Below are 14,181 nucleotides of genomic sequence, written 5' to 3'. Positions count from 1 at the left end.
TCCCATCTAGTTAAAGTACTGATAGTGCTTGCTGATTTTTTTAAATAAAAAATTATATCCTACCTAACAACATTTTAACCATTTTTAAGTGTTCAGTTCTGTGGGTTAGCTTGTTAATGTAAAACTTTTTAGTTGCTTCAAGATCATAAGTGGTATCAAATACCAGTTATTGCAGCAGTACTGCTGTAAGTACTATAAAACATAAAATGAAGTGCTACCATACTAAGTCTTAAAATCCATTTGGGCAAGAATTGTATATTTCTAATAACAGATTAGAGTTTAATGGTACGATTTTCTGTAAGTGCATTCAGTTCAGTTCAGTCACTCAGTCATGTGACCCCATGAACTGCAGCACGCCAGGCCTCCCTGTCCATCACCAACTCCCAGAGTTTACTCAAACTCATGTCCATTGAGTCTGAGTCAGTGATGCCATCCAACCATCTCATCCTCTGTCGTCCCATTCACCCCCTGCCCTCAGTCTTTCCCAGCATCAGGGTCTTTTCAGATGAGTCAGCTCTTTGCATCAGGTGGCCGAAGTATTAGAGTTTCAGCTTCAACATTAGTCCTTCCAATGAACGCCCAGGACTGATCTCCTTTAGGATGGACTGGTTGGATCTCCTTGCAGTCCAAGGGACTCTCAAGAGTCTTCTCCAACACCACAGTTCAGAAGCATCAATTCTTCTGCGCTCAGCTTTCTTTATAGTCCAACTCTCACATCCATACATGACTACTGGAAAAACCATAGCCTTGACTAGATGGACCTTTGTTGGCAAAGTAATGTCTCTGCTTTTTAATATGCTATCTAGGTTGGTCATAACTTTCTTTCCAAGGAGTAAGTGTCTTTTAATTTCATGGCTGCAGTCACCATCTGCAGTGATTTTGGAGTCCCCCAAAATAAAGTCTGCCACTGTTTCCACTGTTTGCCCATCTCTTTGCCGTGAAGTGATGGGACCGGTTGCCATGATCTTTGTTTTTTGAATGTTGAGCTTTAAGCCAACTTTTTCACTTTCCTCTTTTACTTTCATCAAGAGACTCTTTAGTTCTTCTTCACTTTCTGCCATAAGTGCATTACCCCAGAGAAAACAAATCCTTGGGAGCTTTAGTAATTGGAGGAAGTGGAACTTGGTTTGGGCCTTTGAAGGGCAAAAATGAGACAGAAGAAAGTGTTCCTGTTCAGAGGGATAAGAAGAGGGCATGGTAAAAATTGGTGGGCCTGTCCTTACACAGCTAACTCTGTTCTTATTTCTGGGTTTTCAAAACCATGTATTGTACTGTATTGTTGAGGGATACGTATGCATAGGGAGTGAGATTGTATGTAAAGAAAAAAGAATGATTAACCTATGTTGGTCTTATGGTTTACCTCTGAGGCAGAGAATATACAAGAAAAGCATGTAAAGTCCTGATGTATAATAGGAATGACTTGTAATTTCAGCATAAAGAAGTCTGGAGTAAAGCTTTCTTCTTTACCTGGGGTGGGAGGTTGAATATCCAGGAGTTCATCTTACTATTATTTGTGGTGTACATACTGTTGTTCATTCATTCAGTTGTGTCTGACTCTTTGAAGCCCCATGAAGTGTAGCACACCAGGCCTTCCTGTCCTTCACTATCTCCTGGAGTTTGCTCAAACTCATGAGCATTGATTCAGTGATGCCATCCAACCATCTCTTCCTCTGTCGCCCCCTTCTCCTCCTGCCCTAAGCCTTTCCCAGCATTGGGGTCTTTTCAAATGAAATAGCTTTTTGCATCAGGTGGCCAAAGTATTGGAGCTTCAGCATCAGTCCTTCCAATGAATATTCAGGACTGATTTCCTTTAGAATTGACTGGTTTGATCTCCTGGCAGTCCAAGGGACTCTTCAAGAGTCTTCCCCAGCACCACAGTTCAAAAGCATCAATTCTTTGATGCTCAGCAGTGTATATATGCCTGTTAAAACTACCAATTTTCAGATATTAGTTATATATATCTTGTTAGTTAAAAAATTTATATATTGGAGGCAAAGACTAAAAAGTTTATTTAAAGACTACCATTTTGAGAATAGCTTTTTTGCTTTCTGAAGTCTTAAACATGTAGTTGATCAGTTTGGTCACAAGATGTCACTGGAGTGCCAAATTTATGAACACAGCTGCTTTTTTTGATAATATGATGTGAAGATGGAAGTTTTTTATAGTGAAATTATTTAGGTGCCTGCCAGTGTGTCCTTCTCACTGAAGTAATTGTTGGGCAGTCGGATATAAGTAACGTTTTAAAGAACTGTGTAAACTTCTCAGTTTCCTTCTTTTAAAAAATGAACTATAAATGTATACATTTAAAATATGCTTATATAACTTAAAAGTCTTTTCACATAGTAAATGATATAGGATGAATGACAATACAGGTCATAGTTAAATCTTGTAATCTAGAATTTTGAATAGTATTCGTTCGTTGGGGGTTTGTTGCAGTGTATTTAAAAGACATTCAACATCTGCTTAAAATGAAGGGGCTAAATCTTTAGTAGATAGTGTAGGTTAAACCTCTGGGCTTCCCTAGTGGCTCAGACTGTAAAGAATCCACTTGGAATGCAGGAGACCTGGGTTCAATCCCAGAGTTGGGAAGATCCCCTAGGAGGAGGGCATGGCAACCTACTCCAGTATTCTTGCTTGGAGAATCCCCACGGACAGAGGAGCCTGGTGGGCTAAGCCCGTGGGGTCACAGACTTGGACGCGACTGAGTGAGCACACACAGCCCATGTGGGTTAACACACCTCTACTGTATCTGCTCTTCACTTACCCAGCTCGCCTCCTCTCATGTCAGTTATACTGTTGTCTTAAATATGCTAATCTCAGGGGTAACTTTATTCTTTATATTTAGCTTAATTTAGTTATTTGAAAATAAAAGGCACAATTGTAAATCAACTAAAAAATTAAAAAATAAAATTGAACAAAAGGCCCAGTAGACTAAAAGATAGAAATGTCAGGATGCCAAGACACTTTGACCACTCATTTATTTTATTTTGCCTTTTTTGGAGTAGTCAAAGTAGTGTTAAACAATATTTACATGTTACCTATACTTGTTCAGCTTTCTGCTTAGGGAATTTCATTTTAAAAATATATCTGAGGAGATCTGAAAAACATTTTTGTTGGAGTGAACACACAAGATTTGCCGTTTTCTAGGAAATTGCTTCAAAAGATGATGTCTGAATCCTTTTTTTTACTTCCTCTGAGGCAGAAATGATTGCCGGTGAGAAGGTCCAGTCATAAATGGAACACATTATTTTAGGCTCTTCTCTTTTTTAGTAGCAACACTAAACTAAGCTAACATATTTTAGACTTGAGAAATATGTCACACGAACTTTGTAAGCATACTTGTTCTCTTGATTGCAATGTAAGATTTAATTGTAGATAAGATGTGGATAAACTTTCTTAGCATGACTTCTTGTACTATGTTATAAACAGCTAATACCCATTTATTTCCAGTGAGAGGGGAAAAAGTCACTGTATACCAGCACTGCAGGGATTCTTTTTTTTAGGTCTGCAAAGAAAAAATCTGTGAGTTTCTCAGAATAATCTTAAAAGTTTCCCTCATCCCCCATTATTTGAGAATAGATGGTTTTCTGAGACCTCAAATACCCTCCTGATTGACTAGTGAGTTGCCAGGAAATAGTACTTCTTTGATAACTGACAGATTATTATTATAAGTATAGTTAATTAACCATAGATTTGAACTATAATATTTTATGGGCTTTTGTAAATTTGGCTGTTTATTATTTTATGTTTATTAAGTTTCCCAAAGTCATGTAAGAATGTCAGAAAACACAGCCTAGCCAATTCTTGCCTAGTGTCTTAGGCTGCCTACCACCTGTCAGTGACATTAGAAAAAAAAACGAAACCCAAACTGGTGAAAGGTAGAGCAGGCAAGCATTTGTTGGGGAGATAGTGGGTTGGTACAACAGTGAAAAAAAAATGAATGCCATGACTAACCTCGAAAAGGTGTGTGCCCTTTAAAATCAAACTCAGGTAATTTCTTATTCCTCTGGGCTTTCGGCTCATATTGTTTTTATGGCCTTATTTACATCTTTTTCTAGCCAGTACTGTTAGTTATATTATGAATATTTTTCCCTTCACTTGATTTACAGTTTGTATAGTTAGAAATCAGATCAGATCAGTCGCTCAGTTGTGTCTGACTCTTTGCGACCCCATGAATCGCAGCACGCCAGGCCTCCCTGTCCATCACCAGCTCCCGGAGTTGACTCAGACTCACGTCCATCGAGTCAGTGATGCCATCCAGCCATCTCATCCTCTGTTGTCCCCTTCTCCTCCTGCCCCCAATCCCTCCCAGCATCAGAGTCTTTTCCAATGAGTCAACTCTTCGCATGAGGTGGCCAAAGTACTGGAGTTTCAGCTTCAGCATCAGTCCTTCCAAAGAAATCCCAGGGCTGATCTCCTTCAGAATGGACCGGTTGGATCTCCTTGCAGTTCAAGGGACTCTCAAGAGTCTTCTCCAACACCACAGTTCAAAAGCATCAATTCTTCGGCGCTCAGCCTTCTTCACAGTCCAACTCTCACATCCATACATGACCACAGGAAAAACCATAGCCTTGACTAGACGAACCTTTGTTGGCAAAGTAATGTCTCTGCTTTTGAATATGCTATCTAGGTTGGTCATAACTTTCCTTCCAAGGAGTAAGCGTCTTTTAATTTTATGGCTGCAGTCACCATCTGTAGTGATTTTGGAGCTCCCAAAAATGAAGTCTGACACTGTTTCCACTGTTTCCCCATCTATTTCCCATGAAGTGGTGGGACCAAATGCCATGATCTTCGTTTTCTGAATGTTGAGCTTTAAGCCAACTTTTTCACTCTCCACTTTCACTTTCATCAAGAGGCTTTTGAGTTCCTCTTCACTTTCTGCCATAAGGGTGGTGTCATCTGCATATCTGAGGTTATTGATATTTCTCCCGGCAGTCTTGATTCCATTTTGTGTTTCTTCTAGTCCAGCGTTTCTCATGATGTACTGTGCATATAAGTTAAATAAACAGGGTGACAATATACAGCCTTGACGAACTCCTTTTCCTATTTGGAACCAGTCTGTTGTTCCATGTCCAGTTCTAACTGTTGCTTCCTGACCTGCATACAAATTTCTCAAGAGGCAGGTCAGGTGGTCTGGTATTCCCATCTCTTTCAGAATTTTCCACAGTTTATTGTGATCCACACAGTCAAAGGCTTTGGCATAGTCAATAAAACAGAAATAGATGTTTTTCTGGAACTGTCTTGTTTTTTCCATGATCCAGCAGATGTTGGCAATTTGATCTCTGGTTCCTCTGCCTTTTCTAAAACCAGCTTGAACATCAGGAAGTTCACAGTTCACATATTGCTGAAGCCTGGCTTGGAGAATTTTGAACATTACTTTACTAGCGTGTGAGATGAGTGCAATTGTGCGGTACTTTGAGCATTCTTTGGCATTGCCTTTCTTTGGGATTGGAATGAAAACTGACCTTTTCCAGTCCTGTGGCCACTGCTGAGTTTTCCAAATTTGCTGGCATATTGAGTGCAGCACTTTCACAGCATCATCTTTCAGGATTTGGAATAGCTCAACTGGAATTCCATCACCTCCACTAGCTTTGTTTATAGTGATGCTTTCTAAGGCCCACTTGACTTCACATTCCAGGATGTCTAGCTCTAGGTCAGTGATCACACCATCGTGATTATCTGGGTCGTGAAGATCTTTTTTGTTCAGTTCTTCTGTGTATTCTTGCCATCTCTTCTTAATATCTTCTGCTTCTGTTAGGTCCATACCATTTCTGTCCTTTATTGAGCCCATCTTTGCATGAAATGTTCCTTTGGTATCTGATTTTCTTGAAGAGATCTCTAGTCTTTCCCATTCTGTTGTTTTCCTCTATTTCTTTGCATTGATCGCTGAAGAAGGCTTTCTTATCTCTTCTTGCTATTCTTTGGAACTCTGCATTCAGATGTTTATATCTTTCCTTTTCTCCTTTGCTTTTCGCTCCTCTTCTTTTCACAGCTATTTATAAGGCCTCCCCAGACAGCCATTTTGCTTTTTTGCATTTCTTTTCCATGGGGATGGTCTTGATCCCTGTCTCCTGTACAATGTCACGAAGCTCATTCCATAGTTCATCAGGCACTCTATCTATCAGATCTATTTCTCTCTTCCACTGTATAATCATAAGGGATTTGATTGAGGTCATACCTGAATGGTCTAGTGGTTTTCCCTGCTTTCTTCAATTTCAGTCTGAATTTGGCAATAAGGAGTTCATGGTCTGAGCCATAGTCAGCTCCTGGTCTTGTTTTGCTGACTGCATAGAGCTTCTCCATCTTTTGCTGCAAAGAATGTAATCAATCTGATTTCGGTGTTGACCATCTGGTGATGTCCATGTGTAGAGTCTTCTCTTGTGTTGTTGGAAGAGGGTGTTTGTTACGACCAGTGCATTTTCTTGGCAAAACTCTATTAGTCTTTGCCCTGCTTCATTCCGTATTCCAAGGCCAAATTTGCCTGTTACTCCAGGTGTTCCTTGACTTCTACTTTTGCATTCTAGTCCCCTATAACGAAAAGGACATCTTTTTGGGGTGTTAGTTCTAAAAGGTCTTGTAGGTCTTCATAGAACCGTTCAACTTCAGCTTCTTCAGCGTTACTGGTTGGGGCATAGACTTGGATTACTGTGATATTGAATGGTTTGCCTTGGAAACGAACAGAGATCATTCTGTCGTTTTTGAGATTGCATCAAAGTACTGCATTTCGGACTCTTTTGTTGACCATGATGGCCACTCCATTTCTTCTGAGGGATTCCTGCCCACAGTAGTAGATATAATGGTCATCTGAGTTAAATTCACCCATTCCAGTCCATTTCAGTTCGCTGATTCCTAGAGTGGCGACATTCACTCTTGCCATCTCTTGTTTGACCACTTCCAATTTGCCTTGATTCATGTTAGAAGTATGTCTTACTAATTCTGCATTCTCAGTACTTCATATGATTTTTTTAGACCATTATTAATAGGATAAATTCTTGCTGCCAAAGTGCTGATTGTTGCACACAGGTAAATCATAGCTAATGTTTATTGAGAACATACCTTGTACCAGTCTGTTCTAAGAACTTGATATATCTTTAACTTAATCTTCATAATAACCCTTATAAGCTGGAAAAAGTTGTTTTCGTTGCTTTACATAGCGGATACAGAGGAATAGAGAAGTTTTGCCCAGGGTTGCACAGTGAGGAAATGACCAAGTTGGGATTTAGATCCAAGTAGTCTGGCTCCAGAACTTGCTCTTACAACCGTTTTACTGTGCTATAGTGCTTCTTCAGGTTGCTGTTCGTGGTTTTTCTTTTTTGTTTTTGTTAATGATTTTTTAACATTAAATGTAGGTGTGGGCTAATTTAATACCAAAAATTGAAAACAAGTAGAATTTCATTTATTACTGAGTTATATTTTTCTTTTGTACTATTGAGTTTTAAAATCTAATAAGGCCCCAGATATATTTCAGCTCTTTCCATGTTTGAAGTTATCAAGAAAATTGAATGCAGTGATTTTTTTTTTTTTTTTGGTGGAAGCTGATTTGCCATGGTTTTTTATTTGAAAAGTTTGTTTTCTCTCTCTATTTTTCTTTGTGGCCAAGTTTTGCGATCCTAGTTTCCCAATCAGAGATTGAATCTGCATCCCTTGCAGTGGAAGTGTGGAGTCTTAACCACTGGTCCACCAGGGAACTAACTCCCTGGTTGACTGTTTCTATTGATTCCCCCCCACCTCTTAGTTTTGGGTCACAAAACTGCTTCTTTACAAGACTAGTAATTTTTATTAGATGGCTAGACACTGTGACTGCTGTGTTGTTGTGTGCTGAATTCTGTTTGTCTTTAAAGACTGTTGAAGTTTGTTTTGCTAGGCAGTACTTGTGGATCAGTTTGTTGTAAGCTTTGTTAGGCTGGGTCTGGAATAGCCTTTACTGAAGGCCTGGTTTAGCCATAATACAAAGATGTGATCCTTTTGGAATTCTTTCTAAATGCCCTGGTGTTCAGTGAGACCTTTCCACTTAAGCCAGTTGGCACTCAGATTTTTCCTAACCCTCTGTGAACTCTTGGTATTGTTCACCCTACAGCTTGATGGTAGTGTCCCTGGCCTCCCCGATCCCCCTACATTATTTTTACCTTTGTGGACTTTGTCATCTTAACCCATGTGCCTTCGTTTTTCATCACACCTAAGTGAAAACACCATGTGGATTTCTAGAGCTCTTACTTTGCATAATCCTCTCTTTCCTAGTACTGCCTTGCATATCGCAGTTGCCTTAGCTTCCTCCAACTCGGATCTCTGCCTTTTGAACAGTGTTAGTCCTTTGCTCTGCTTGAGATCTTCTGCTCTGCTGCCTGAGATGTGCCTTTAGGTGGTAGGCTTGGGCAGTAGTAGGCTCAGTTAAATTTCTCTCAAACGGTAAAAAGGTAAGTCCAAGACTGATTACTTAGGCTTCCCTGGTGGCTCAGAGGTTAAAGCTTCTGCCTGCAATGCAGGAAACCTGGGTTCGATCCATGGGTCAGGAAGATCCCTTGGAGAAGGAAATGGCAACCCATTCCAGTATTCTTGCCTGGGAAATCCCATGGATGCAGGAGCCTGGTGGCCTATAGTCCACGGGGTTGCAGAGTCGGACACGACTGAGCGACTTCACTTTTAAGACTGATTACTTAGTCATAGCTCCATATTCTTTAGTGTTAAGTCATGGCAAAATGACTTTGAACACTAGTATGGAGCTTTCTGTGACGATGGAAATGTTCTCTTTCTGTGCTGTCCATTCAGTAGCCTCTTGCCCTACTTGGCTAATGAGTACTTGAAAGTGGCTAGGGCAGCCGAGGAACAGAGTTGTTTTCCCTTCTTATATATTTGGCTGTATGGCTTGCAGGATATTAACTCTCCAATCAGGGATCAAACTTGGGCCCCCTGCAGTGGAAGCATGGAGTCCTTTGGACCACAAGGGAATTCTGAATTTTTAAATTAGTTTAAATATAATAGCTGTGTATACTGGGGTGGCCAAAAGATTTGTTCTTTTTTTCTATAAGCTGGCTCTAGTGGCTCTTAGTTGCCTTTAACTTCATTTGAAACAGTTTTGTTAGATTGTATTATGACAGCTGTCTTATCAGTGAACACTTAAAAACTTATCAAAATTGAATTTTTGTCTAGCCATTTTAATAGTGAAGATGAAGGAAAAAAGCAACATTTTTGGCATGTTATGTTTTATTATTTCAAGAGCGGGTAAAAACTGAAATGCAAAAAAAAAAAGGTTTGTGCAGTGTTTGGAGAAGATGCTGAGACTGAATGTGTCAGAAGTGGTTTGCAGAGTTTCGTCCTGGAAGTTTCTGCTGGGTGATGCTCCACGGTCAGGTGGCCAGTTGTAGTTGATAGAGATCAAATCAAGACATTAATTGAGAACAGTCAGTGTTATTCCACATGGGACATAGCGGACATACCCAGAATATCCAAATCAAGTGTTAAAAATAATTTGTACCTGCTTGGTTATATTAATTGTTTTGATGTTTGGGTTACACATAAGTGAAAAAAACTTCTTGACCGTTTCCTTGCATGCAATTCTCTACTGAAACGTAAGGAAAACATTCTGCTTTTAAAATACGTTGTCGTGGGTCATGAGAAGCAGATGTGGTACAGTAGTGTGAAACAGAAGATGAGGGCACATGGCATGAACTACCACCAACCACACCACGGCTGGGCTTCTCCAAAGAAGGCGGTATCGTGTGTGTGGTGGAGTTGGAAGGGGGGGTCTCCATTATGAGCTACTTCTGGAAAACCAAAGGATTAATTCCAACAAGTACTGTTCCCAGTTAGACCATTAACTAAAAGCAGCACTTGACGAAAAGCACCAGGAATTAGTCAACAGAAAATGTGTAATCTTCCATCAGGATAACAGCATGTTTCTTTGATGACCAGCCAGAAATTGTCACAGCTTGGCCGGCAAGTTCTGACTTGTCCGCCATATTCCCCAGACAGTGCACCTTCAGATTTCCATTTATTTTGGTCTTTACAGAATTCTTTTAACGGAAAAAATTTCAGTTCCCTGGAAGACTGTAAGAGGCACCTGGAACAGTTCTTTGCTCTTAAAGATAAATTTGGAAAGATGCAATTATGAGGTTGCCTGAAAAATGGCAGACGGGAGTGGAACAAAATGGTGAATATGTTGTTCAATCAAGTTCTTAGTAAAAATGAAAATGTGAAAAATGTGTCCTTTATTTTCACTTAAACCAAAGGAACTTTTTGGGCAACTCAGTAGTTAACAACTGCTGTAGTAGACAGTAGTACAGTGTTTTTTCTCAATATTATGAAATTTCAGTCTTACAGCTTTTGTATATAATAAGTGCTTGTGGTTGATCTCTACCGTGTCCCAATTTAGAAGCTTACTATAGTTTCTTTTTCAAATTACCCAAATGGTTACATGTTCATTGGAGATTGATTTGAAAAATACAGAAAATACAAGAAAGAAAATTTGTCACATATAATCCCAAAGATAATCAAGATTATTTTGATGTATTTCCTTCTAGTCTTCTATAAGGAAAAAAATTGTTTTAGTGAAAAATATTTGATTTTTAGTGTTTCTGTCTTGAAAGGGAATGTGCATAGGCAGCAAGATTGAAATGATGAAAATGATTTGTCCATCTGTAATTAGTTTTATATTATTTGTCATCAAAGAATAGCATTTACCTAACAAGCTTTCACTGGAGAAGGCAATGGCACCCCACTCCAGTACTCTTGCCTGGAAAATCCCATGGATGGAGGAGCCTGGTAGGCTGCAGTCCATGGGGTCGCTGAGAGTCGGACAAGACTGAGTGACTTCACTTTCACTTTTCATTTTCATGCATTGGAGAAGGAGATGGCAACCCACTCCAGTGTTCTTGCCTGGAGAATCCCAGGGACGGAGGAGCCTGGTGGGCTGCCGTCTACGGGGTTGCAGAGTTGGACACGACTGAAGCGACTTAGCAGCAGCAACAATAAGCTTTCATAGCTTTATAGGCCAGGTATATGTAGCAGCTTCAGGAATGACATATTCATCAGGAAACTTTTTAACTCTTTTCTCTCTTTGTTGCAGATTGGTGTTTAATAGGAAAGAAAGTTCATAGTTTGCTATTGGCTGCTTTTTGATAATAGCTAGAGAGAAGGCAAACATAATTTAATATTTGGCTTATTTCCACATTAGGGGAACTGGTTAGGAGACTGCTTTCAGTTTGGTCTTTTGAGTAACTGTTGTGCCTGAAAATCATTTGCCAGGTGCTTAGAAACCAAAGGCCTTGGCCCTCAAGGGGTTCATGGTTTAGTTAGCAAGAAAACAACTGAATTTTCTTCTGTTTCTCTGGAGGAAAAAATGTCAGATGTTACTGTGCATTTTAATAATTCAGAGTTTAATAAAATTAGCAGCTAATAGCTATCCTTTCTAACTTCTGGAATCTTTTGTTTAGGTGAGACGTGGAATCCATTAAAATTGCATTATCAGTTAAGAAACGTGCGGGAACGATTAGCTAAAAACCTGGTGGAAAAGGGCGTACTGACGACAGAGAAACAGAACTTCCTCCTCTTTGACATGACGACACACCCCCTCACCAACAACAGCATTAAGCAGCGCCTCATCAAGAAGGTGCAGGAAGCCGTTCTCGACAAGTGGGTGAACGACCCTCACCGCATGGACAAGCGTCTGCTGGCCCTCCTCTACCTGGCCCACGCCTCGGACGTCCTGGAGAACGCGTTCGCGCCCCTGCTGGACGAGCAGTACGACGTGGCCACCAAGCGGGTGCGGCAGCTCCTGGACTTGGACCCTGAGGTGGAGTGTCTGAAGGCCGGGACCAACGAGGTGCTGTGGGCGGTGGTGGCCGCCTTCACCAAGTGACCCTGCCCCGAACCACGCGTCCCCCTTCTCTCACGGGAACCAGTCGATTTTCTTCTATGGACTTCTGGGTTTCTGCAGTTTGTACTTCCCACACTGTAATTGGCTTTTGTTTCCTGAAATGGTGGGTGGCTTTTTCTTTTGTGTATGTATGCAGGATTCTGCTGGTACGAGAGGCCTTCCTCTTTCTGTTTTGAAAAAAGTTTTACTGCCATATTGGCATTCCATTCCTTGTTGCCATCCTCACTGTTCCCCGTTTCGGGTTTCTGGTGTGCTTTGACTTTCAAAGTACCACCAGTCTCCTCGCCTGCACATCTTTTGGATTACCTCAGGCTGAGTTTTTCCCGTATGTGCGTGTCCATCTAGTGTTCTGCCTGCAATTCAGACAGAAGTCACAAAATGGCCTTTAACTCACCAAAGGTAAATATCTGTATCTATTGGGACATTTTATACATAGACCTCAGTTGAGATGTATACTTAGCAAATTATTTTTAAATTGAAATACACAGTAAATAATATAAAGTGCCCCTTGATTTTGCTTCCCATGTAAATCTATTGTATTATTACACTTGTTATAATTTTAATTATTAAGTCATAAAGGTCCAGTTGTTTCACACAGCCAGTTTGGGATGAGCTGCATTCCAGTTATGCTGTATATAGTTTGAAGTATATATAAATTGTTCCTTCTTCTGGCCACCCCTGCCCATCTTAGTATTTTGCAGGATTTAATTGGTTGTACACCTGGTGCCCCTTACTTGCTACAGTCATTATAATTTGGTGGCAAGATAGACCTCTCATCATTAAGGAGAGAAAAGATGTATGGCTTCATTGGTCCCAGCATTTTTTGAGCTGTGCCATTCATGGTACTCTTTGCCTATGCATCTCCTTTTTGGATTGTTTTTTTTTTTTTTTTTTTTTGGTCTTACTATTTTTGTCATTTCTATAGAGAAGAGGCTTGTGACCAGTACTAATCTTGAGTACAGTTTTATCTTTTTCTGTCCACAGGTAAATTAATGTCTGCTCTTCAATATCTACTCACACTTTCTTGGGGGAAAAACAATCAAATGTCAGTACTAGCAGATGTTGCATGTAAATCGTTAGCAAGTAATGACTACAACTCAGATGATTAAGAATTTTGTAACAGAAAGCTCTGCTATGTTTTAATTTTTATATACAATTATGATAATTAGCACATTCTAAGAATATAAACCTTTGCTTTTTAAAGTTTATTTTTACTTTTATCACTGTTTATTGGATCACTATTGGTTTCATAATGTAAATAGTATATATTGAACAAATTAAATGTCAAATTTTTTATTACCATAGTTCATGTTACTAGTGGGGCTTTCAGGTGTTTAGAGATTTTTTTGGTTAACCTTCAATGCAAAAGTACTAGATGGTGTATAACTCTAGAGTTGAGTTTTAAGGGATTCCCTAATATGTATACTATCTTTTTATCTGAAGTAATAAATAAACTATGATCTTGAAAGTGCCTGAATCAGAGCAAGCATGTTATTTGTATTTTTGTATTCTGATTTTTGTGGTCTTAGTGTTCTTTCTGATGAAGTTTTACTTAGCCTTAGTGTAGCGTGGCAGTATTTCTACAAAGGGGTTGGCAAACTTTTTCTTATTGGTTCAGATAGTAAATACTGATATTTTAGGCTTTGTGACCATATACATGTAGTGTTGCAGCTACTCTGTCTGAGTGAAAGTTGCCATTGACAGTACAGATAAATGGGTGAGGCTGTAGTCCAGTAAAGCTTCATTTACAAAAACAGGCAGCTGGCCATGAGCAATGGTTTACCAGTCCCTATTTTAATTCATGAAAAAAGTCAGATTTTTCTGTCCATTAAAATAACCTCTTATACCTCCAAATGATATTATTGGTGGTGATTAAGTATAGAAAGTATTAATTTATTCCCATAAAATGGATACTTGAAACTTAAACCATGTCCTGGAATTTCTTTTTAGGTGAACATTTACAGTTTTTCTCCTGAAAAGATTTTAGAAGTGAGGTACTGGATGTTTCTGAGGTATTCTTGACTTCCGCAGCATCATCTGTATTCTCAAGCAAGGAGGAAAGGGCCTCACCCGTACTTCCATCAGTGTTTGTTTCAGGGCAGAGTGCCCCTCAGTTCTACCTGTGTGTGCCCACAACTTCAGTATTTGTGTCTCCAGAGGAGAGGGTGTCATCTAGAGCTCAGTTCTTCTATGGAAGGCTGCTGCTTCCAGCTCTCTCTAAGCAGGATCAGTGCGACTCCAGGGATGATGTTCTGTGTGGAAGGTGCAGTGTGTCCACGGGTTTATGCCACTTGTTAAAAAGCCTTCAG

At 39.8% G+C, this 14,181-nt stretch overlaps 1 protein-coding gene across 4 annotated transcripts in view; it reads left to right on the top strand.

The window, feature by feature from the left end:
- The window catches only part of GOLPH3 (golgi phosphoprotein 3), a 52,022-nt gene extending 38,673 nt beyond the window's left edge, over positions 1-13,349 (top strand). For 2 of the 4 annotated variants that reach the window (XM_086361305.1, XM_086361302.1), the window contains one exon: positions 11,430-13,349. In XM_086361305.1, coding sequence (XP_086217431.1) covers positions 11,552-11,854 — 303 coding nt within the window. In that variant the 5' untranslated portion in view covers positions 11,430-11,551 and the 3' untranslated portion in view covers positions 11,855-13,349. Of the gene's footprint in view, positions 1-10,006; positions 10,148-11,429 lie in introns of those variants that run through there. The other 2 variants (XM_086361304.1, XM_086361303.1) reach the window with 2 other exon arrangements.
- The last annotated feature ends 832 nt before the right edge of the window (positions 13,350-14,181 follow it).

This window comes from Bos grunniens, chromosome 20 (genome assembly GCF_055505025.1).
Source record: "Bos grunniens cultivar Pamir isolate PY7600 chromosome 20, Bosgru_T2T1.0, whole genome shotgun sequence".
NCBI classification, from domain to species: Eukaryota; Metazoa; Chordata; class Mammalia; order Artiodactyla; family Bovidae; genus Bos; species Bos grunniens.
Note: the sequence above shows the minus strand (reverse complement) of the source record. Positions and strands in the feature narration are given on the sequence as shown.